Here is a 22,308-nt window from a genome sequence, read left to right as displayed (position 1 = left end):
TCTAAAATTTAAATGAATGAAAAACTGTATTCATATGTTTCCAAATACTCTTTGAAAATAATTTTCCTTTTGAACAATTTATTTTCAAAATATCTATACTAACCAATAAGCCAGCCCTAACTGAATATATTATAAATGTATACTTTGATGATCATTAATTTACTAAGACTGGGATTTCCCTGTCAACCTTTCAACTGTGATGGCTAGAAAACTTCACACATAGCACCATACTAATAAATAGATCTTGTTGGTTCCAGGGAACATTTTTTTTTTTTTACAAAAAAAAAATCTATACTGGTCAAAATATCTTTGCTTTTTTTTTTTTCCTGTTGTATTAAATTTAGGATCAAAAACATCAAAGCAGCTTCCACCTCAGACCTAACTTTTAGAGGATCAATGTGACAAGGCCGTCCCTGATAGATGTTTCTCTTGATAAACGACTTGTTCAAAAGAGACATTGTAGCTTTCATTTCCTGACCACAACACACTTTTAATTTGCAACAGCGGCAGCACTGCCAGAGTGTGAGGGCTTGCCCACTTTCTAGCCTTTTAGGTTTGTAGCTGTTTCCTTTAGGCCACACATTTGAGACAAACAAAATATAAAAATAATAGGAGTAATAATAGAATCAGAAAGGAGAAGCCATCAATGCCACTTTATACCTACCCACAAGTGTCTACTGTGTGTATGTATGTACACAAACATACATATCACCCCCCCATCTACTGTATGACAACAAGTCTTCTTACGAACATCATTTGCACATCGGGCATTCAAACATGTAGAGAGATAAATTACGTGACTATTATTTAATAGTAAGCAGAGACTTGGGGGGAGCAATTTGCACACTTAAATCTGCTGCTAAATGTCATGAATTATATGCTTGCCTATGCCAGCATGTTTTTTAACATATTATTGCCATGATTATTATTACTACTACCCAGAAATCACATTTAAGTATCAATAAGGTGAACAGTCAAACCATCCAATTTCTGCTCTCAGCACATTGTCCGAGCTCCGATTTAAAATTTATAAATGTAATATCCTCCTCATCACAGGCAGCAGCCCAATCTGCTCTGAATATATATTACAGCTTTAACATCACAGAGGGAAATCGCCCATCTGGCAATCCCATTCGCTCCAACAGCTCCGGGGGAAAAAAAGCTGTGCTCTCTCCTCCTTAAAACATTTCTTAGGGCAAATTATGTGCATCTAAAATAAACAGTCTTCTTATTGATCGCTTCAAAGTCAACAAGTTCCAAATGCAAAATTCAATCAAATCCTTCCTATCGTGTAAGAGTGGTGTGTGTTTAGCTCTGGAGTCGCCAGAGTCCAACCAGAAGTGTCTGTGCGCAGCGGGTCTTGAAGTCCCTTTCCTTGCATTCACATATGTGCTATGAGAGAGCAGTGACCACAGCCACTCTATAGATGCCTGGCAGCTTTGCCCCCTCTCATTTCTTTCTTCCACATTCTCTCTTCCCTTTTGTCTTTTCAGGAGATATTCCTGATGGGGAGGGGAGTAAACATAACAGCAGCAACAACAACAAAACAGCTTAAAGTGGACAGACATATCCTTTGGTTATGCAAAACACTTTAACATCTTTTTGTGGTTGTTCTCTCTTGGGCCTTAATTGAATATCACAAAGTGTACACACAGCACGGTCACAAGAGCTATTGAAAACCCCCTCTCACTCCATTTAACTGACTTTTTTTTTTCTGTAAAGAAAGAGGAAGGAGCGATTTCAAATGAAGTCAATTTCAGTGCCTGATTATTTAATTCTGTCACAGGTTAAAAGTAAAAAGCGCTGACAGGCAGACAAGTGAATGGTAAGGGGGGAAAATTGCCACTGTCCCTTCTAAGACATGAAGGACGTTAAGCAAACAAAAAATAAATTTTATTATTATGTAAAAGGTATGCCTTCCTTCACTCACTCACCCAGATAAAACTACACAGAAAAACCGATTACTCCACAAGTGCAATCATCAGGAGAGTAGATAGTCAAAGTGCATTAATAGGTTGAGAAAAAATAAAAAAATATTTCATCCAGTCCTGTGTGTGTACATATATATATATATACTTTCATTAGTTAGCAATTGTACTCCACACTCCCGCCCTCTCTCCCCTCTCCACCCAGCCCCCCCACCAAAAAAAACCCACAGAGTTTAACTAATTTACATACCATTTGACTTCAGCCCTTATACAGTGCATTACTAGTAACATGCAACTTCAGGATTACAGCTAAAACAAATAAAAGTGGACTCAAGTAGTATATGAGTCAAAACTGAAATATATAAACAAGTGATAGCAAATGTAAAAAAAAAATAGCATGGTGACAGAATAAAATAAACATACATGTGTCTTTTTAAATACAAAAGAATCCTACGTAGCCTGAGCGTCTGCTTCCCAAGCAGTCTCCAATGGTTTTTACCATGCTATTTAATTTGTCTCTCCTATTTAGATGCAAAGGAAGTAAATTCCAAAACTGACATACCATAAACACTGGTGCTACTGATCATTTCTTGCTGGCAGTACAAAAAGCTGAATTGGATTTCTCACAAGCAGGAATTCCAAAGGTTGCTTTTCATTAAAGCCACTTTTCCTCTCAGCTATCAAATGTCACTGCCTTGAAACGCGGGCCCTTTCGTCAGGTATTCATTTAACCTACATGCATATAATTAAGGGGGAAAGCAACATCAACAAAAAGGGGATCTCAGATCACAGGAGAAGAAAGAAAGGAAAAAAAGCACATGACCAGGAATGCAAGTCCATGTCAATTTCACTCACTCCCTTTGAAACTAACAAGAGCTCCGGGGAGGACGGTAATAGGATCAGTGGATTGTATATACCATTAAATTATACATCTTTCTCTCCCGTTCCTCGCCAACAATACGCCCACCACGCTGTGCCCCCTCCGAGATGATGTGCTTACATTTTTTTGCAACCGATCTTCTGACATTTTCCTCCTTCCCCCAGCCACGAGATTGTAATTTAACCTCAACTTTTCGTCTGTGTGCAAGATTCTTATTTACACTTCTTATTTACTTAGAAGTTAGTTCCCGAAGAAAGTCTAGCCCCACCCTATGGCTCCGCTTTCTTATCTTATTTTTTGAAGTAAAAACATAGTAATAAGTAAGCCCAACACAGCGAAAAGCGAGATTCTTGCAATCGCGAACTCTTAATCCCATACTATTGTTACAGTGATTAAGCAGCAAAAATATGCATTATAATGTTTCAGGGCTACTTTGTACCGAGAAATTAAGACAGCAGGTTGGCGTACTGAACAGCAACGAATGCAAATTAAATTTAATGTTTACGGCACAACTCGAAGATCTCTTTTTATTCCGGGTCCCGGATCTATTTATATTCTTTAAAAATAAAACAAAACAAAAACAATTTTTTTTAAACAGATGGTAGAAAACTACGCCGCTCCCCTTACCTGAACGCGCGGAGCGAGAAGCCGGTGGGTTAGCGTAGCATCGATCCGCCGTGTTTGCTGATGAATGGAAGCGAGGGTTAAGTGAAGGTGCCTATGATTTGAAATCATTCCAAGTTTTTGAAGGGAAGACGGACTGCAGCCTCTGCCATGTTGGAATTTCAAACCCAAAACAGCTGCTTGGAAGGAGCCAGCGTGCCAGAGGCTGAGCGCAGGCGCAGAGCGCCGCCGAGCCAAATTCAAATCACTTTCACACTAAGAGCCAAAGATCAGTTTTCAAAGGAGAGAGGGAGAAAGAGGCGCGGGCTGCGCGCGGCGCGGGGCCGGGAGCGCGGCCGGATCGGCGGCGGCGGCGCGGGCTCGGGTTACACGGCTCCGGCCTCGGGGCTCCGCGGGACCCGCCGCCTGCGCGCACCCGCTCCCGCGCCGCCGGCCCCGGCCTCCCCGGCCAGCCCGGCCCGGAGCCCGGAGCACCGCGCCCTCCCCTGGGCCGGCCCGGGCCAGAAAATGACTTTCTCTGCCCGGAGGAGGCAACTTGGGAAGGGAAATCTGCCTCTGCCCCGTTCTCCTCCCCCGCCTCCCTGCGAATACGCACAACCCTAAGAGTGTAGGTGTGCGGCCTCTGCAGCCCCGGCCCCCTCCCTACCTCCCCCGGGCGGCCCTGGCCGGGGAGAGCGGCGCCCCGGGCCCCGGAGCCGGCTGCCGGGGCGCAGGCAGAGACATTAGACTTCTGCCTCCCCAGCCCCCCCTCGATGGAGCAAGCTGGGGACCCAGGAGTGGGAAGAGAGGGGCTTTGTGGAGCTGGGAGCAGAGGAAGAATGAAATGTGCATTTGAGTGTGTTGCTCGCATCCCAGGGAGCAGCGCAGTGCTGATTGTCTGTTGCTGAGATAGCCTTTTGTTCGGAACATAAGGTTTAAGAAACACACACACGTTTTCTGGGGTCTCTTGTTAGATGTAAATGTGCTGCATCCAGACGCTTACTGTGCAGGGTAAGCTCGGTTGGTTTACTAATCACCCCGCCCCACCCCCAAACAATCAGGATCATTTGAATGGGAACCTCATTCAGACTTCTAGGCTGAGAGTATTGCCTTCAACCTATTTCATTCTAGACTAGCCAACCATCCAACTGAGATAATAAAGCAAACAATAACATTTGATCATGATGTCTACGAGATAATGTGCCCGGCAAAGTTCTTTAGGAATTGTAATGAGAAAGAGAGTGCGTTGGGTAATAATTTCTCTTCATTTTCATTAAATATGACTTCAATAGATAAATGGTGAGTTTATACTTTGGCCTAGTGCATATCCAGACCACTATATTTCAAGTAAGCGAAGAGTGGGAGAGGCAGATTATGGATTCGACCAAGAAGCCTGTCGAGCTGGAAATGTTACCTTTGAAGGTTGAAGCCAAAAACATACTTGTTTAGAACCGAACCCCCTCACAACGGTTCACGATTCCGCAGCTTCTCTGCTGTAGCTTTAACGAAATGCAGCTCTTAAAAAATACCAGATATATACTTTGAAATTAATTTCATTCTCCTTTTGTGATTTTCTTACATTTGAATAGATGCATTTAGTTAACACAATGAGAAAGCAATTATTTTAGTTAAACCTAGGCATATTGCAGAATATAAAGATTAAAAAAAAAGTGTGATTTGAGATTTTAACAGATATTGGTAAGGAATGAGATTTCTACTTGGAATGGATTTGACCTTTGCGCACATTTTTTAAACTAGCCTTCGAAATAAAACAGAAGAACTTTATTCTGATGTAAGAGAGAACACTGAAACCCCTTTAGTTAGATTTTATAAGATGACTTTGAAAATGAAGTTATGGGAAGTTGTTCATTGGATTTCACCACAAAGAAATAAGTATTGAAAAATATCTGTGGGCCATTATTAAATTAAGTACAGATGAATTAAAACAAAAACCTGTGAGGAGCTCATAATTTCAGCTATTGCCTATTTGGGGAATGACAGCTCAAAGTCCTCTGGACAGAGCAGATGCTGTGCATTTCATGCAAAACTGCTCTGTCCTTGTTCAGAAAGTTCAGAGCTCATCCTTCTTTAACACTAAATTACTCGTGTTGAATTTGCAGTTCCTCCTGTAAATCAAAATATTGAATAAAGTATACACAATAGAATACCGTCTGAGTACAAAACCGATGTATTTTGATGACAGGCAAACCAATTCACTTGCAATGTCTAAAATAAATCAACCACTACTCTTTAAAATGAAGAGGAAGAAGTGTGCAAAAGTTCATTAATACATAACTAGTACATTTTCCTTTATTTTTTTATTTGAAATATTATAAAATCCATTGTTCAACACACCAATGAATACAATTAACTGTGGAATCAAAGAAAGGAATACTCAAAAGGACACTGTATGTATTTACACAGTTTAAGAAATGTTCAAAATTACACATACTCAGGAGGTTAAGGAGACTTACATAATGGAATATACATTATGGGATTTGCATGACTAATAAGATCCATGATGGTCTGTATCATTGTCCTATTTCTAGCATTGTTTTTTTCTTTTAGGCATGGGTAAAAGTTGCTTTTCTCTAATTATTTAAAGCAAAAATAAATAAAACAACTTTTTTTCTCTGGATGGATTGTCTTGTTTCCAATACTGTTTTTTTTAAACAAACTATCTTTGATGATGTGGTGTGATTAACATTTAAAGGGTCATCACATTCCATGTGAACTCGTCTTCATAACTTATATGCAATAGAAATTTCCTAGCTATAACTTGAGATCCACAGCTAACATATTTTATTAAACTTTTCTTGTGATGACATGAGCTTTGGAAATTGAGCACTTAAGAAAGCTAGATTAATTAGCTAATCAGGGAGGAATCAATTTGACTAGTTGCTTCCCATTGCATTCGTTCATTCCATATTTCTTTCTTTTCATTTACTTTTGAATGTAGAGACATTTAAACATAATGAACTATATTTTGACAGACACACAAATTCCTAATACATAGGATGTTTGGGCTTGGGCTTTTTAAGAAAATTCACAGAAAAGCAAACATCAATTTCCTTCTGGAGTGAGAGTGTGTGTGCGCTTGCGTATGCAGAAATTTGTGTTTCTATATTTTTAAGCTAATTCAGAGGTGAATCATTCTAGTTTTTTGTTCTTTTTCTTCTCAAATAATATAAGGAACCACAACAAAAGCAAAGCATAAGGGAGTAAGTAAGGTGCTATGGAATGTGATTTTACAGGTGGTGGTATATTTGTCTTCACTGGACTAAGGATAATATGAGTTAGGGTGGAAGCAGGGATGTAATTTACCTGAAAAGAAAAAGATGCCCAAAGTCAGAAGTATGACAGGGGAAAAGAGCAGAGAAAAGAGGATGAGAAGACACACTTTAAAGAGAAATACAAGTTTGGAGGAATATTATGTTTAGTTTTCATAAAACACTGAACACAATTTAATTCAATATTTAATTACTATTTTTAGTCTGGAACATAAATACTGAATGTTTTAATAAAGCATTAATCTAATAATGCTTCTCCCAAAAAAACTGTGTTTCAAAAAGCATTCTAGGACATAGTAGCTGTTTAAGAAATCTAGATATTTTGTATATTTCTCACATATCTAAAGTAGAGCTTATAATAATGAAAAATAGTGATCTGATAATTTGTAATGCTTCCGTAAAATTGCAGTTTAAGGATCATCAATTGCGCGTCATCTAGGACTACTAAGTTGTTATGCAAAACCCCCAAGTAAAAGCTAGTGAAGACCTTGATCTGACTCAGTAAAATTACTCAAATTGTTCAGAATTATACTTGATTGCAGATACTGTCAAATACTGTTGGAATGGTCCATGTATCTCTTCAGCGTTCTAGCCCTGTGGTGGAGATAAACTGGTAAGTCCTGTGATGGGTTCACTTGAGATATCTTTTTGGTGGCCCAGAAATGTTTTCTTCTAATAACCTGAGGATTATATTTTTCATTCATATATATTTGTAGTATTCATATCTTTGCTGCAACCTCTGCCTGATTTTGCATGGTTCTCAATTTCATTCAGAGAGTACAGACTGAACGCTTATTGTGGTTTCAAGTGTTGCTTTAAAATTGCAGAGGATTTAAAAAAAAACTGACATTAACATTTTATGGATGAAGCTATATAAATTCAGTTCAAAATAAATGTGATAAGCACTATAATAATATATTTCTGCCCAGAAAATACAGTTTTCTTCATAAAGGAGAGAGTAGCTTTGTGGACTTTGTGGTCTCAATCTTTGAGCTCCAATGCACAAATCACTTGCAGTTTGTATAGACTATGCTATTTCTCCCTTGTATTTCTCATGTCATTTTGTCCTCTATTTCAATTGTCTTTTCTTCATCCCTTTTGTGAACCAACACTATCAGCAATTACCTCCTCTAAGGACGAAGCCTGACCTTTCTAGGGGAATGAAGTATTTTTCCTCTGGGCTTTCATCAGAACTTACCTTCACATCACTTAAAACATTTCCTTGTATTTGACTCCTCCATTGGACTGTGAGTTTCTTGAAGGTAGGCAATCATCCACATTTGTTTTTCTCCCTTAAATGCATAAATTAATAATGGTAATTTTGCATTAATGGTTGCTGAGGGAATTAATGAGCTGATGTGCATGGAAATTAGACAGGAGAAAAGGCAGGTAGAAATGACATCATGAGAGTCTTCAAAGGATCAGAAGCGATTTCAGTTAACTGAAGCTTTGCTTTACACCCGTACACAAGGAGGAAATAAGGATGGAAGTAAAAATGGGGATGTCTTGTAAAGGAATTTTATTGAGTCGCTGGCTAAGAGGTTTGTATTTTAGTAAGTGGGTGATAGGACAATCTGTAAGGGTTTTAAGCCAGAGACTGATGTGGGCTAAACCCTGCTTTAAGAAGATGAAGTGAACAGAACTGAAGATGGGAGACCTGCTGGGAAGCTCTTGCAATGGACCATCATTTTCTGCTTCCTCAGAGTGCAATGGTCCATCATTTTCTGCTCCCTTACGCTTTCTTGTAGGGTTTGGTGATATGCTTCCTTGCCCTTTTTATAGATGGTCTATTTGTATTGATTGCTCAATACTCCACGTTCGTTTCGTAATATTGCAAAATGTCAGTGTGTTTAAAGGCATTCATTTAATGTCAAAGATATAAAAAAGACAATACATTGGAGTTGAATTTCTTTCCTCAACCTGAGCATGGTCTTTGTACTCAATTATTTTGCCTCCCTCCTCAACCACCACTTCACAAGGAGTTCCACTCACACTGTGCTTTTAGTTTGAAGGTATTTCATTTTCAAGAGAAGTAATAGTTGAAGATGGGGAAAGGTCTTCCCAGGAATATGTCTGAGCAAGCAAAAATAAGCAAAGTGAATTTGTTTTTACATATGGAATAAAAATACAAATGCACATTTCCTTCATTTAAAGTATATTAAAGTTTCCTAAACAGGGTTTTTAATTCATTTGAAACAGCATTAGGTTAGGTGGGCTGTTGGTGCTTTGAATTAATGTGCAAGCTGTTAATCTCCATAGACCTGGATTTAAAATTAGACAAAGCAATAATTAGTTTGGCACCATCATTTCACTACCCAGAGGGTAATAATGTAGGTCATAAAATACTACAGTCTGGCACAAGTTTTTTTTTTTTTGTTCTGTACAAAATAAGGATCTAGTATAAGATGGGAATATATATATATATATATATATATATATATATATATATATATATATATCATATACATTTGTCACTTGGAAGTACAATGTCTCAGCTTTTATGTAGGCATCATTATTCCTAAAGAGACCTCATTCCAGAAATTCTTATCAGGTTTTCCTAGTTTAAGTGTCTTTCCTTTCTAAATGATACAAAGAAATCTTCATAGAATCTCCTCTCGTGGCTGCTTTTGTTTCCTCTATAATATTTTCCATACATCCTTTATCCATTTAGCCATAGAATTAAGATTCTGATTTGTGCTATGCTCTTACTTTGCTGTAGTTATTTTCTCCACCAGTTCGCATTTTGTTAAATTATAGGAATGGTATACTATACAATTTTTTAACATATAAAAGTGTTGTATTCAAGCAAGTGCTTACCATACATACCTTGATTTGTTTTCATGGCAAATGACTACTGGCAGTATCAATAATTCAAGAACAGAAACAATGAAAATACAGAGGAATTGCATTTGGATACTTCTTCCTGTCAATCATCCTTGCAGGTTCCTATTTGAACATTCTGAAAATGAGGAAGACATCAGGTCTAGCCTTAAGTATGAGTAATAGTTTTCTATTTCTTTACACTGCTCACCCCAACTGAGCTTTTAAAACACAGGTATCTTGAGTGTCTCTACATAGCTTAATATTTCAAGCTATGGAAATAATGTTTTAATATTGAATTTAAAATGTATTTCATACAATATACATGCTCAGACTTTCTATTTTACATAAAGCAATATGCAAGCACCTGTTTGTATCTATAGAGAGTGTTCAATGTATTAGATGAGTACATTCACAAATCATTTAAGTTGAGCTTTTCAAGTGATATGAGACACTGATACAAACTTGCTAATGATAATTATAGAACTGATGCTGATTTAGTCATTTCAAAAAAGCCACGGAGGCATAATTAGTGTCTGAATAGCCTCAATATTGCATTATTAGGAGGCTAGGGTGAAACTTGAAATGAGAACATCAAGGCTGATAACAGAAAAGAAAACATGAAATACATACATAATTCATTCTGAGATATTATAAAGGTTTATAACCAGAAACAATAATTTGCAGAAAGCATCTCATGTGCTGAAGCCAACTGCAATCATTTGGTCAACCTGTTAAAGATCAAATAGTATATTCTTAGCTATTCTCAGTGGTATCTTTGTAATAAAGTAGCAGCAAACAGACATTGTTTGCTTCTGGTCACTTTTAAAGAATGTTCAGTTTATCAGTAGGGACTTTAATCTCAACCTTAATAGAGTACAAAAGCAGCCTTGTTCCTGTGCTTCTCTCCTTAAGGCCACAAGCCATGTGCAGTTTTATCCCTTTAATTTAAAAGAAGAAAAATAAAATACTCCTTTGGAGAACACGAAATATTCTGGACTTTTTTCTCAGAAAGTAATTTTCATTCATTTTTCTTCTTTTCCTTTGTCGGTGTTTTTCTTTTCCCCTTCTTGCTGATATGCAGATGTTCCGCCATACTTCACAGTCCTCACAGGAGTGAAGGAATGAAGAACATCTATTACGTGTCCCCTGCTAGACCCTTGCCTGGTTGGAGTTGACTTGAGCATTATATAACTGACATGTCTCCTTTTTGAGTAAGAGGCTATACATATGAAAAAGGACACCCAAACTAAGGTAAATATAGAAATAAACTGCAGTATTAGTCATTCTTTCTTATGTGAATGAGTATACATATAGTAAGACAAAGGCATCTTTAAATATCAAATGTCTGGTTACCTAAAATGCCTGCTTCCAGCGTGATTGTCATTTTTATTATTATTTCAGTTTCCAAAATTGACAAGGTTTGAGTCGTATTGAATAGGAAAAAACATCTGTGCTGCAGGTTAGTACTTATCATAAATATTATCCTTTGTTTCCCAGTGAGGTATCTTGTTGTCAGAACAATCAGATTTCCAGCTATCTGGGTGAAGAAAGAGTGGAGAGAGATGCAGGTATAATGCTAGTTATATAGGAGCAGAAAAAAACAAAAAAAAATTTAAAAACAGGTGGGGGTTTCATGTGGATCAAAGAAGTTTCAGGGGACCAAACTATATTTCCATCTCTCAAGTATGACAGCCAATTCATTTAAATTTTAAAAATAGAATTAATGTATTTGCTCCTCTTTCTCCACGTGCCTGCAATAACTTAAACAGTGAATGTTACTTATATCCTTTGTACATTTATTTTTAATGGCCTATACTTCCATGGTGAAATTGCTTGGAACATCTTTGGTTGAGTTCATTTGCTGTTGCTTTGCACTTCTTGTCCACTGAATACTGTTACAGTCTTCCTATCCCTTCATTTATATATTGATAAATATTGATAACTTTCATTAGAGGTGCTTTTGGTTGCAAGTAAGAGAAGAAACAAATAACTGGAGTTCTAATATTAACAAGTTCTCCTATTAGAAATTTATGGGTAGTACAGTTCTGAGGTTTCTGCTCTGTCATTCTTCCTGTTAATATTTGCTCCTCATTATGGATGTGAGAATTTCAGACATCCAATGAAACAAAACTATATCCTAAGGTTTCAAGATGGTGGATAAAAAATAACCAGCACTTGCCCACTTGTGGAACTACAATGGAGAGCCATCTTGAGGAAGTCTGACCTGATCTTGCTGCCTTGGGAAGCAAAAGCCCTGATATTTTCCTTCCCCCAGTAACCTACAGCTAACATTTAGAGACCAAGTGAACACCTCCCATGAGGCTCAGCTTGGCCTCAGAGGGAATGCCACTGAAACAAATCTCCTAAAAAAATCTGTGCAGTTGGAAACCAGTTGATGTCATGAAAGGGGCTCAACTCATTTCATTCTTTAACACTGGTGAGCTGGGTGGCCAGCTGATGAAGTTCTGTGGATGGAGTAGGCATGCATGGGTATGCACAGTACTGGGCCTCAGAAGGCCAGAGTTGTGGGAGGTGAACTATACAGGGCCAGCTGCATCTCCTCTCCCATGTAGATAGTTGTTCAAAACAAACAAGGAAAACAACAAAATGACAGGAGCTAGTATATACCTTTCATAAAAACCTGGGATAGAAGTGCACATAAATCTCTATTTAAAAGATTCCAGCTGGCCACGTATGGTGGTACATGCTTGTAATCTCAGCGTTTGGGAGATTGAGAGAGAAGCATCATGGCTCATGGACAGACTCAGCTATTTAGTGAGGCCCGTTGGAATTCAGTGAGAGCCTGTTTCAAAATAAAGAATAAAAAATAGGGCAGGGGGTGTAACTCAGAGGTAGAATGCCCCTAGGTTTCATTCGCAGTACCACCAAAATAAAATGATTCCAGCTGGATGTGGTGGAACACACTTATAATCCCAGTGGGGGCTGAGACAGGAGGATCACATATTCGTGGCCAGCCTCAGGTACTTAGTGAGTTTCTCCACAACTTAATGAAACCCTGTTTCAAAATAAAGAATAAATAATAGGGCTTGGAATATAGCTCTGAGGTATAATGCTCCTGAGTTCAATCACTACTAACTGAAAAAAAAAAAAAAAAAGTTGCAGAATGAGCCAGGTGAGGTGACACATGACTGCATGACTGTAATCCTAGTACCTCGGAGGCTGAAACAGGAGGATTGCAGATTTGATGTCAGAGCATGGTAACTTAGTGAGACCTTTTTTGTTCTGGCCGGTATTCTTACAGCTATAATCCAAAAGACTGACCACATAACTTAGAGGAAAAAAATATTTTTTTTATGGTTTGGGGTTCAGTCCATGTCAGGGACCATGGATCTCAGGGCATAGTGGTGACAGGTGGAGAGAGGAAGAGCACATAGACTGTGTTCCTCACATCATGGAGTCTGCAAGCAAAATAGAGCAGGGAAAGAGGAACCATTTATATAATCCCCAAGCCTACACCCCCAGGAATCCACCTCTAGCCACACCCTACTGGCCTAGGTCACCACCCAGATTAATTCACTATTAATGCTGCGATTACAACCCTCAAAGCTCTTTAGGGGACATTTTGTATCTCACTATAATATTGTTTCAAAAAGAAAAAGGGGGCTGGGCAGTATAGCTTAGAGGTAGAGCACTCTTGGGTTCATTCCTTTGTTACACACACACACACACACACACACTGCAGACTGGCTGATCAAATTACAAAACAAAACCTAACAATTTTCTCCCTGAAAGAAATGTACCTCACTGGCAAAGGCATACAAACACTGAAAAAGAAAGGATAGAAAATGATGCTTCAAGCTAATAGAATTAGAAAGCAACCAGAAGTAGTCATACTTATGTTCACCCCAAAAATAGATTTTTATGCCAAACTGGAAAAACAAAGAAGATCACCATACATTAACAAAAAGGAACACTCCATCTAGAAGATATAGCAACTGTAACTATATATGCACCAAATGTCGGAGCACCCAGTTTTATAAAACAGGTACTGGGGAACATATAGGGAGAGACTGACCTCAATTCTATAGTAATGGGGTAACTTCAAAACCCACTATCACTAATAAATAAACCATCCAGACAAAAAGTCAAGAAAGAAACATCAGAGTTAAATTATACTATAACTTTTTTTTTTTTAGTGGTGGTATTGGGGTTCCTAAAAACCCTTCTACCTCCGGGCTATATTCCCAGACACCTATTTTTTATATTTTATTTGGAAACAGGGTCTCTTAAGCCAGAGAGGCTGGCTTCGAACCTGCAAGATCCTCCTGTCTCTGCCTCCCAAGCGCGGGGATTACAAGTGTGAGCCACCATGCCCGGCTACACTATAAATTTCATGAACATAAAAGACATCTACAGAATTTTTCATCCAAAAGTTGCAGAATACACAGCAGTTTCATAAGTTCATGAACCGTTTTACAAAAATAGATAATATTTTAGGTTTTAAAGCAAGTCTTAGTCAAAAACTAAAAATTGAAATAATTGGTCCCATCCTATCTGATCATAACAGAATGTAACTAGAAATTAACACCAAGAGGAACTATAGAACACATGGAAACTGAACAAACTACTTTCAAACAAACATTGGACCATTATAAAAATTAAAATTTTCCTGAAAATCAAATGAAAATGAAAAAACAACATCCCACAATATATGAGATGCAGCAAAAGTGGTCCTGTGAGGGAAGTTGATACCTATGATTGCACACATTAATAAAACTGAAAGATGTTGAATAAATAACCTAAGTATTTCAAGAATGTAGAAAATACAAGATCAAACCCAAACCCAAATCAGTAGAAGGAGGTAAATAATAAAAATCAGACCATAAATAAATGAAATAGAGACTAAATGGGCAATATGAAGGATTAATGAAACAAGGAGTTGGTTCATTAAAAAGATAAATAAGATTGATAAACCCTTTGCCAAACTAACCAAAAGAAAGAAAGAGATTACTCAAATAAATAAAATCAGAGGTGAAAAATGAGGCTATTATAATAGATACTACTGAAATCCAAGAGATCATTAGGGATTATTTTGAAAAATAATATATCAATAAATTGGAAAATCTGAAAGAAATGGAAAAAATTCAATAAAGAAGATACAGAAAAATAAAACAATAGAAAGCAATTAAATTGAAACAATAATAGAAATTCTTCCAAAATAGGAAAATCCAGGGACTGGGCTGGTTTGTTGTTGAATTTTAACAGCCTTTTAAAAATAACTAGTAGCAAATTTTCTCAGCATATTCTATAAAATATGAAGGAAAATATTCCTTCCAAACACATTAAGCTAAAATCCTTATTACCAAAACCAGATACAGACACAGACCCCAACCCCCCCCCAAAAGCACAGCAAAACATAAAAAAAAAACTGTACAAAAATATCCTTGGTGAATAGAAATACAAAAAACCCCACAAATTTGCTATGATTTCTATTTAAAAATACTTGTTTTAAATCTCTACAATCTAATTTTTAGCAGATCTAGCTAGTTCACGGTAATCTTGCCCTTTTCAATTGCTTGCAATCTTCTTTGGTGATACACTCAGTTAGTTTGGGTATCTCCCCTGTTCCTTCACTTTGTCTTATTTTGTTTGGTACTATAGGCCAGTAATCCACAGTCATGTTTCTTCCTCACTGGGGCTTAGTTTACTGTGATAGTCCTGGTGGTCTTGGACAAATCTTCAGTAGGTATCTCTGATCCTCTCATGTTGTCTTCAGCTTGTGTGGTCCAAATCAACTATTCACGGTGTTTAATAAAGATATGTGTGCTTCTCTTGGTCACTAAAACTCCACTTTCCCTTTCTGCATGCCTTTTGGGGACTTCAAAATTTTTCTGGATATTTTTCTACATCATGCTCAATATATGTCCTGTGAGAATCTGAGTCTGATCTAAACCTATAGGAATTTCCTTTTTTCAGAACCCAGGGGCATTCTATCACTGATCTACGCTTCTAGCCCTTTTTTATTTTTTAAGACAGGGTCTAAGTTGCCCAAGCTGGTTTCAAAATTGTAATCCTACCTCAGTCTACCAAGTGTTTAGAATTATAGGTATATAACACCCTGCAAAGAGATCATTACACCTATTTCACCATGGCACCATAATCCTGATTCTTCGAGAAGAAATAATTGGAGGTTGAAGGAAGACTCCATACACCATATATATATATATATATATATATATATATATATATATATATATATATTACAAGAATCACTAAATTAGTGTGAACTGTCCTCAAATCTGCAACCCTTCTGTGTCAGCCTCCTAACTACTGGCATTAAAAGCTTGTGTCACGGCATCCAGCTTTCCCCTCTACTTTTATGCTTGAATTTCTCCTTCTACCACTATCTCTTTCTATTTTCTCCTTCCTCTAATACAGGAGCTATTTTGGGTCTTTTTGATTTTTCATATTGCCAAGATCATCTTTTACTTCATCTTGTATCCTTTCCAACACTGTTATTTATGTATAAACCCTGTTTTACATACTTAGAGACTTTTGTTTTTAATTTCAAAAGTTTTCTCTCAAAATCTTTTCTCTCTCTTACGCTTGTTTTATTAGATATTTTGTCTCCATGATTGAAACTCAAATTTGAGATTTTTACCGTTTTCTTTTTACTTAACTAAGTAAACTCTCTCCTGGAAGATGATTCATTTAGAATGGTACAAGAAGGGCGATAAATACAAAGAATAATGAGGGGGATGTTTGAAAGAAAAAAAATCAGTTACTATCCCAAAATATGATATTATTAACCCATCATATTAGCATGCAAAGTTGGAAGAACTCTTTAGAGAGAAACATTTCAAATCCTCTCAGAAAAATAGCCAAGTATTAATTGCTCCCACAAATTTTGCCAGCAAAGTATTTAGAACCAATGGTTCAACAATATTCCTGTTAAAAAACAGCGCTGAACATTACAACGGATATGTCCATTGTGCTCATTTCATTTTCTGCTGATTATGGTAGTGTTTGTATTTTCAACAATCTAAAATAATTTCTAGCCAGGTTTGGTGGCACAAGCTTATAACCCCAGTGCTTGGGAGGCAGAGACAGGAGGTTCGAAGCCAGCCTCAGCTACTTAGTGAGGCTCTAAAAAAAATAGGTCTGGTAGTGTAGACCGAAGGTAGAAGGCTCATGGTTTCATCCCCAGTACCACAATAAATAAATAAATAAATAAATAAATAAATAAATAAATAAATAAATAAATAAACAAACAAATAAGTGTGTGTGTGTGTGTGTGTGTGTGTGTGTGTGTGTGTGTGTTACTGGGGTGCCTGGAAACCCTTTTACCTCCGGGCTACACTCCCAGGCCTATTTTTATATTTTTATTTGGAAACAGGGTCTCTTTTTTTTTTCCCCTTCCAACCTGTGCAATCCTCCTGTCCCCACCTCCCAAGTGCGGGGATTACAAGCATGCGCCAACAGGCCGGCATAAACAAGTAGTTTTTATGAATGAGTAAACTAGAAATTGCTCTGAGTTATCCATTGAACTAGGCTTTTTACCTAACTTATTTGACATAATATTTGGGAAGATGTTGCCAACTCTATTGTCAGGTGTGAAAACTGAGACTAAAAGAAAATAATTTCCAAAGAAGATATAAATCTAGTGAATGGCAGAACTAGAAACTCTACTCAATTCTATCTTGCCCTAAAGTCCTTGCACTTTTTTTTTTTTTTTATTACACCATGCTTTGTTCCTCCTGTGCCTTGGGAAACCTCCCTCTAATATGTACATACTCAGAATCAGTGTCATGGCTGCTGGGAAATTGTTCAATATTTTTCAGACTTGTCCTGGCAAAATTTCTCACCCTAATTAGATTTGAAGTTGCTCACTCATGCTGTAAAGCCAAGCAGAGACACTGTGTGATGAAGTTTGTCTTGTTTATTGTTCAGTTAAACTTATAGGACTGGACTACACTTTTTTTTCTGAAGTGTCAACTCCTTAATAAATTGATGAGTGTGGAAGGACACTATGCCAGACAAAATATCTTTCTACTTTTTAAGCCATTTTCCTTGATTTGTTTAGGAAATATTGGGATTCAAAATTAACTTGTTTAAAAAATTAAGTTTTTACTTGTCTTTCTTTGACTAAATTAAGAATGAAACAAATTTTGGGTTACTTAGGTACTTTCATAGATAAGGTTTTTTTTTTATTCTCTCTTCTTCTTTTCTATTTTCCTTTTATTCTCTAAAACTAATATTCTTTTAAACCATATTGTCATTTTCAGAAAATAATGATATGCAGGGTGGAATTTGTTAACGTCTGAGGTTAAATTTGAAGCAGAATTATACATGTGTGTTTATATATATAAATCATATAATATATTGTGTATTATAATGTATATTGTATATTATATATGTATATATAATATATATTATGTATTTTATACATATGTGCACAAAATTTCAAAGTGTTTCTAAAACCTTTGATGAATTTACTATGCTTTAGAAAATTGAACATTTTTCTCCATTAAAACAAAATAAAACCACAGAACTAAATCTTTGCAGATAAATGTTTAATTTGGAAGAGGTATTTAATATAGGCAGCATTTCTTAAAGTGTGGTTTAAATCTCTATGGTACTTTCATCTGGGAAAATTTCTGGATCCTATTCCAGAGGAATTGAATCAAGCTTATCAGAAGAATACTGATTTTTACCTAACTTATTTGACATAATATTTGGTATTTTGTTTTATTTATTTTTTATTTTTGGAGGTTTGGGGATAGAACCCAGGGGCATTTGACCTCCGAGCTCCACGCCCTGCGCTATTTTTTTTATTCTTTATTTTGAAACAGGATCTCACTAAGTTGTGGAGAGCCTCACTAAGTTTGTCCATGAACAACGATCCTCCTGTTTCAGCCTCCCGAATGCTGGGATTACAAGCGTGCACCACCACACCCGGCTGGTATTTTGTTTTAACAGACAAATTTGACTTCTTTTTGGCATAGGTCTAGGCTACCTCCACCCTCAAGTAAGAATCACACTTATCAAGTTCAAAGTATGTGTGTGTGTGTGTGTGTGTGTGTGTGTGTGTGTGTACACATTGTATGCAGTGTGTGTTTTTAATAATATATTTGTGTATATTTATTTCTGAAAAATAAAAATATAGGCAGCTGTAGTTTTTTTATAATATGTGAGGACAAAAAAGATGTGTTTTTCAGAATCAAATATCAAGTAAATTGATATATTTCTTAATTAATATCCAAATAAAGTTTTCTCTAGAATTAGTATAGAATTGACCACAAGAGTTAATGGCATCAGTTAATAATTCATACATTTGTAACAATCAATTTTCCTTTCTTTTCTTTTCCTTCTAGTGCCTTTTGCTGTGTCTTCTTTCCCCTTATCTTAGCCTATTTTTTTTACTAATGCTATTCTTTAAATAACTCTTCAACTCACATATATGCAAAAGAAGAAAAAAGCATATTTGTGAAGGAATAGTGACTGAATCATGTGTCTCCAAGGGAGCGTTCGTCAGAGGATGCTTGCTGTGAATCAAAGAGAACTTGTATTTACCATATCTTCCTTATCATTATGTTCTCAGGCAGACGAGTCAATAAAGCTACCATATCTTTATCTACAGAAAGTGCAATCCCATCTGAACACTTGAACCTCCCTGTTTGTCTGAGCCACCTGCTACTGGAGATTTGATTAGTAACAAATAAAGGCATGAAGCTTCCTGACACTGGAAAAGGAGTTTGGGAATTTCTACCCACCACTCCTGTTCTCCATGGCAGGTCCCTATCTTTCAGATTAGGTAAAGATGCCAGGATTTTACTCTGTAGGGCTGGACATTAATTTCCCTTTGTAACCTACAAGAAGAAACGAGTCAAGGATTTGAATGAGTAACAGTAGTCTCCTGTATGTGTTGTACCCTATGCCAACTACTGTGATCTCACCTAATGGAATAGATGAAAGGTATGATTTGGTGGTTTTGACCCAAGAGGATCTGTTAATGGTAGGGGGGAAAAAAACCCAATTGCTTCATTTCACAGGTTAACATTTAAACCTTTGTATGCTTGGCAACTGTATACTCCTGAAATTGTCTTATTACCTTGTGAATGGGCACCATGCCATGCTAGCAGATGGGCATAAGGAATGCCAGAAACCTGAGCTGTGTGTCATTTTTGAGTATTGGTATCAATAAATGCATGGAATTTAAAGGCAGCTCTTAGGCTTGAAACATACCTGGAGATAATATTGGTACACATAGGGACTAATCAGATGATAGACAATAATTTAATACACTAAGGGTGGAGAAGCTATGAGAAAAATGAATGAGGATTGTATATTTCTCTCATTCTTGATTGCTCTACTACAAACAGGTTTTTTTATTGATTATTGAGGATTTGTTCTGAGAAACATGTAGGGCCATTTCTAAGGTGGCAAGACACAGAAGAAATTGCATGGACATTGTAAACTTCAGGTAAATCTCTTAACCTTTCTAAACATTAATTTAATCATTTTGTGTAGCATTTACATACTGTTGATATTTATGTATATGCCTCACTGAGTTAATTGTGCAAATGAAATGTGACACTTTACATTAAGAGAGTGCTTCGTGAACTCTTGTTTGGTCTCTTTTTGACCTGATAGGAGCCCAGCTAACTTCCCATTGCTGATTGCAGAGATGAGGTAGAGAATGTCAAGATTAAGTTTCAGCACCAGAACTTTTTGCACATAGTGGCTCAGAAGAGGAATAGTAAGCTCTCCTATGACAAAATTAGTTTTTCTTTTATTGAAAAAGGCCAGATCTTCATGAAGTCTTCACTGGGCAGACAAGCAAAGGAGTAATTTGCACACCACATTTATACTTCCCAAGAGGAGGGAAGCTGAAATTTTTGGTAGGAATATTAGGGATTACAGACAACTGGCGTCAGTCTCCAAGTGAAGTTCTGAGTGTGGATTATTTGGAATGCATCCATGTCCAGGTCATCACCAGTTCCTTAGCTATTTGCTCAGCATTTCCCTTCATATTGGTTTTTGCCTTTTGTGTCCAGAGACTTGTGACATTTTTTCGTTTAATTTTTACTCAATTACAGTTAAAGCACAAACACATGAAAAATTAAATAAAAAATCTAAGAGTATTCAAACTTTTTGCTTAATATAATTTGCTTATTATATTAATGTAAATGGGTATTGTACCAATGCACAACCCGAGTGTTAGGAGATAAATAACAGAAAGGACAAAATAATCGTGTTCTACCAAGATCTGCAATCTAAAGTTAGGAGAATTTGACCTTGGGTTGTTAGCCTTTTTTTCAAACAATGTTTTGTTGATTAGTCTGAGTTTGTCCCTTTCTCTTTTTCCAATGAACCAATCTCATGTACACTGAGTGAGCAGGAGAAAATGAAACAGAAAGTTCCCTCAAAATAGTTCTGTGAGCATGTCACACTATAACAAAGTAGTTTCTTCTTATTAGTGAAACACATCTCAATGTGAAGCCCAAAACATGACAAATGACACTGAGAAATATACTAGTCATCTAAAAAATCTCCCATCACATTAGAATCTTATTGTTCATTGTTTCCCTTTTCAATAGTATTTTCATTTCTATAATCTATACCAGTTCAGAAATGAGTGTTAAAATTTCATATTTTAAATTCACCGTGTGTGTGTGTGTGTGTGTGTGTGTGTGTGTGTGTGTGTGAGTGTTTACTGGGTATTGAACCCAAAGGCATTCCATCTCTAAGATAAACCCTAACCCATTTTTAATTTTTTAATTTTGAAACAGGGTTTCACTAGATTGATAAGAGCCTTGTTATGTTGCTGAGGCTGTCCTTGAACCTGTGATACTCTTATTTCAAGCTCCCATGTACTGGGATTATAGGCAAGTGCCACCAAGCCTAGTTAAATTTACCTCTTATTTTCATTGGATAAACTTACTAGCAAATGTGAGACAAGGAAATCCAAATAGTAATTATGTTTGAATAAAATTATTTCTCAAATTCATTATACTTCCTTAAAAATTTTTAACAATAATTTTATAAAAATGCATTCACTGGGGTAATAGGTTGAATTTCATATTAGAACAATACAGTTCTTTTAGGGAACTAATTAGATTGGAGAATAAAATTATATTAATTATTGGATTAATGTTAACTTCTTAAATTTAGAAAAATTTTAAATATACTTAAAGTGAAATAGCACTGATTAATGTTTTATAAGTATCATTATGATGGGCATAATAATAAGTTAAATTAAAACTATACTAACAGAGGATAGTTTAAATGAAGCTGACATAATATATCAATTTACTGTCTGGTCTGACATATTAGTTGTCTTTTTAGCATTAAAAGTTCCCTCAGGAAACTATAACTAGAACAAAAAGAATAAAAGAGTTTAAATGTGCCCAATTCATTCACAAAGTCTGAGCAATAAGCTTTTTATGTGAGAGATAATTTATGAATAGGTAGAAAACACTACAAACCTACTGTAAAAAAAATCATTTGTATTTTTCTATAAAACTCCTGCCCTCCTATTTAACTCTTTTGACATGATCTGCATATTGACATAACCGTTACCAATATCTTTCAAACTGCTTTAATAACAAATTCTTGTTATTTCATTGTGTCTCCACTGATGGGTCAATGTTAGTGATTAAAACAGCATAAATGTATCTAAATGGAGAGTGCTAAAATCTCATTGTAAATATCGAATAGTATATTTACATATGATACCCTGGCCGTACTAGTCTAAGCTGTAAATTAATCAAGCCCTGTCTAGTAATTCCTTATGATTCTAAATGAGTCAGTTTTATTTATT

The 22,308-nt window shown here is 36.4% G+C and overlaps 1 protein-coding gene across 1 annotated transcript in view; it reads right to left on the bottom strand.

The window, feature by feature from the left end:
• The window catches only part of FIGN (fidgetin, microtubule severing factor), a gene marked incomplete at both ends in the record, with an annotated part of 134,057 nt that extends 131,542 nt beyond the window's left edge, over window positions 1-2,515 (bottom strand). Inside the window, one exon of the mRNA XM_080690370.1 lies at window positions 2,491-2,515. Coding sequence (XP_080546496.1) covers window positions 2,491-2,515 — 25 coding nt within the window. The remainder of the gene's footprint in view (window positions 1-2,490) is intronic.
• Between the last annotated feature and the right edge of the window lie 19,793 nt (window positions 2,516-22,308).

The sequence above is a fragment of the Muscardinus avellanarius genome (assembly GCF_963383645.1).
Source record: "Muscardinus avellanarius genome assembly, chromosome: 2".
NCBI lineage: Eukaryota > Metazoa > Chordata > Mammalia > Rodentia > Gliridae > Muscardinus > Muscardinus avellanarius.
The sequence above is the reverse complement of the archived record's forward strand: the minus strand, read 5'-3'. Positions and strand labels throughout refer to the sequence as shown.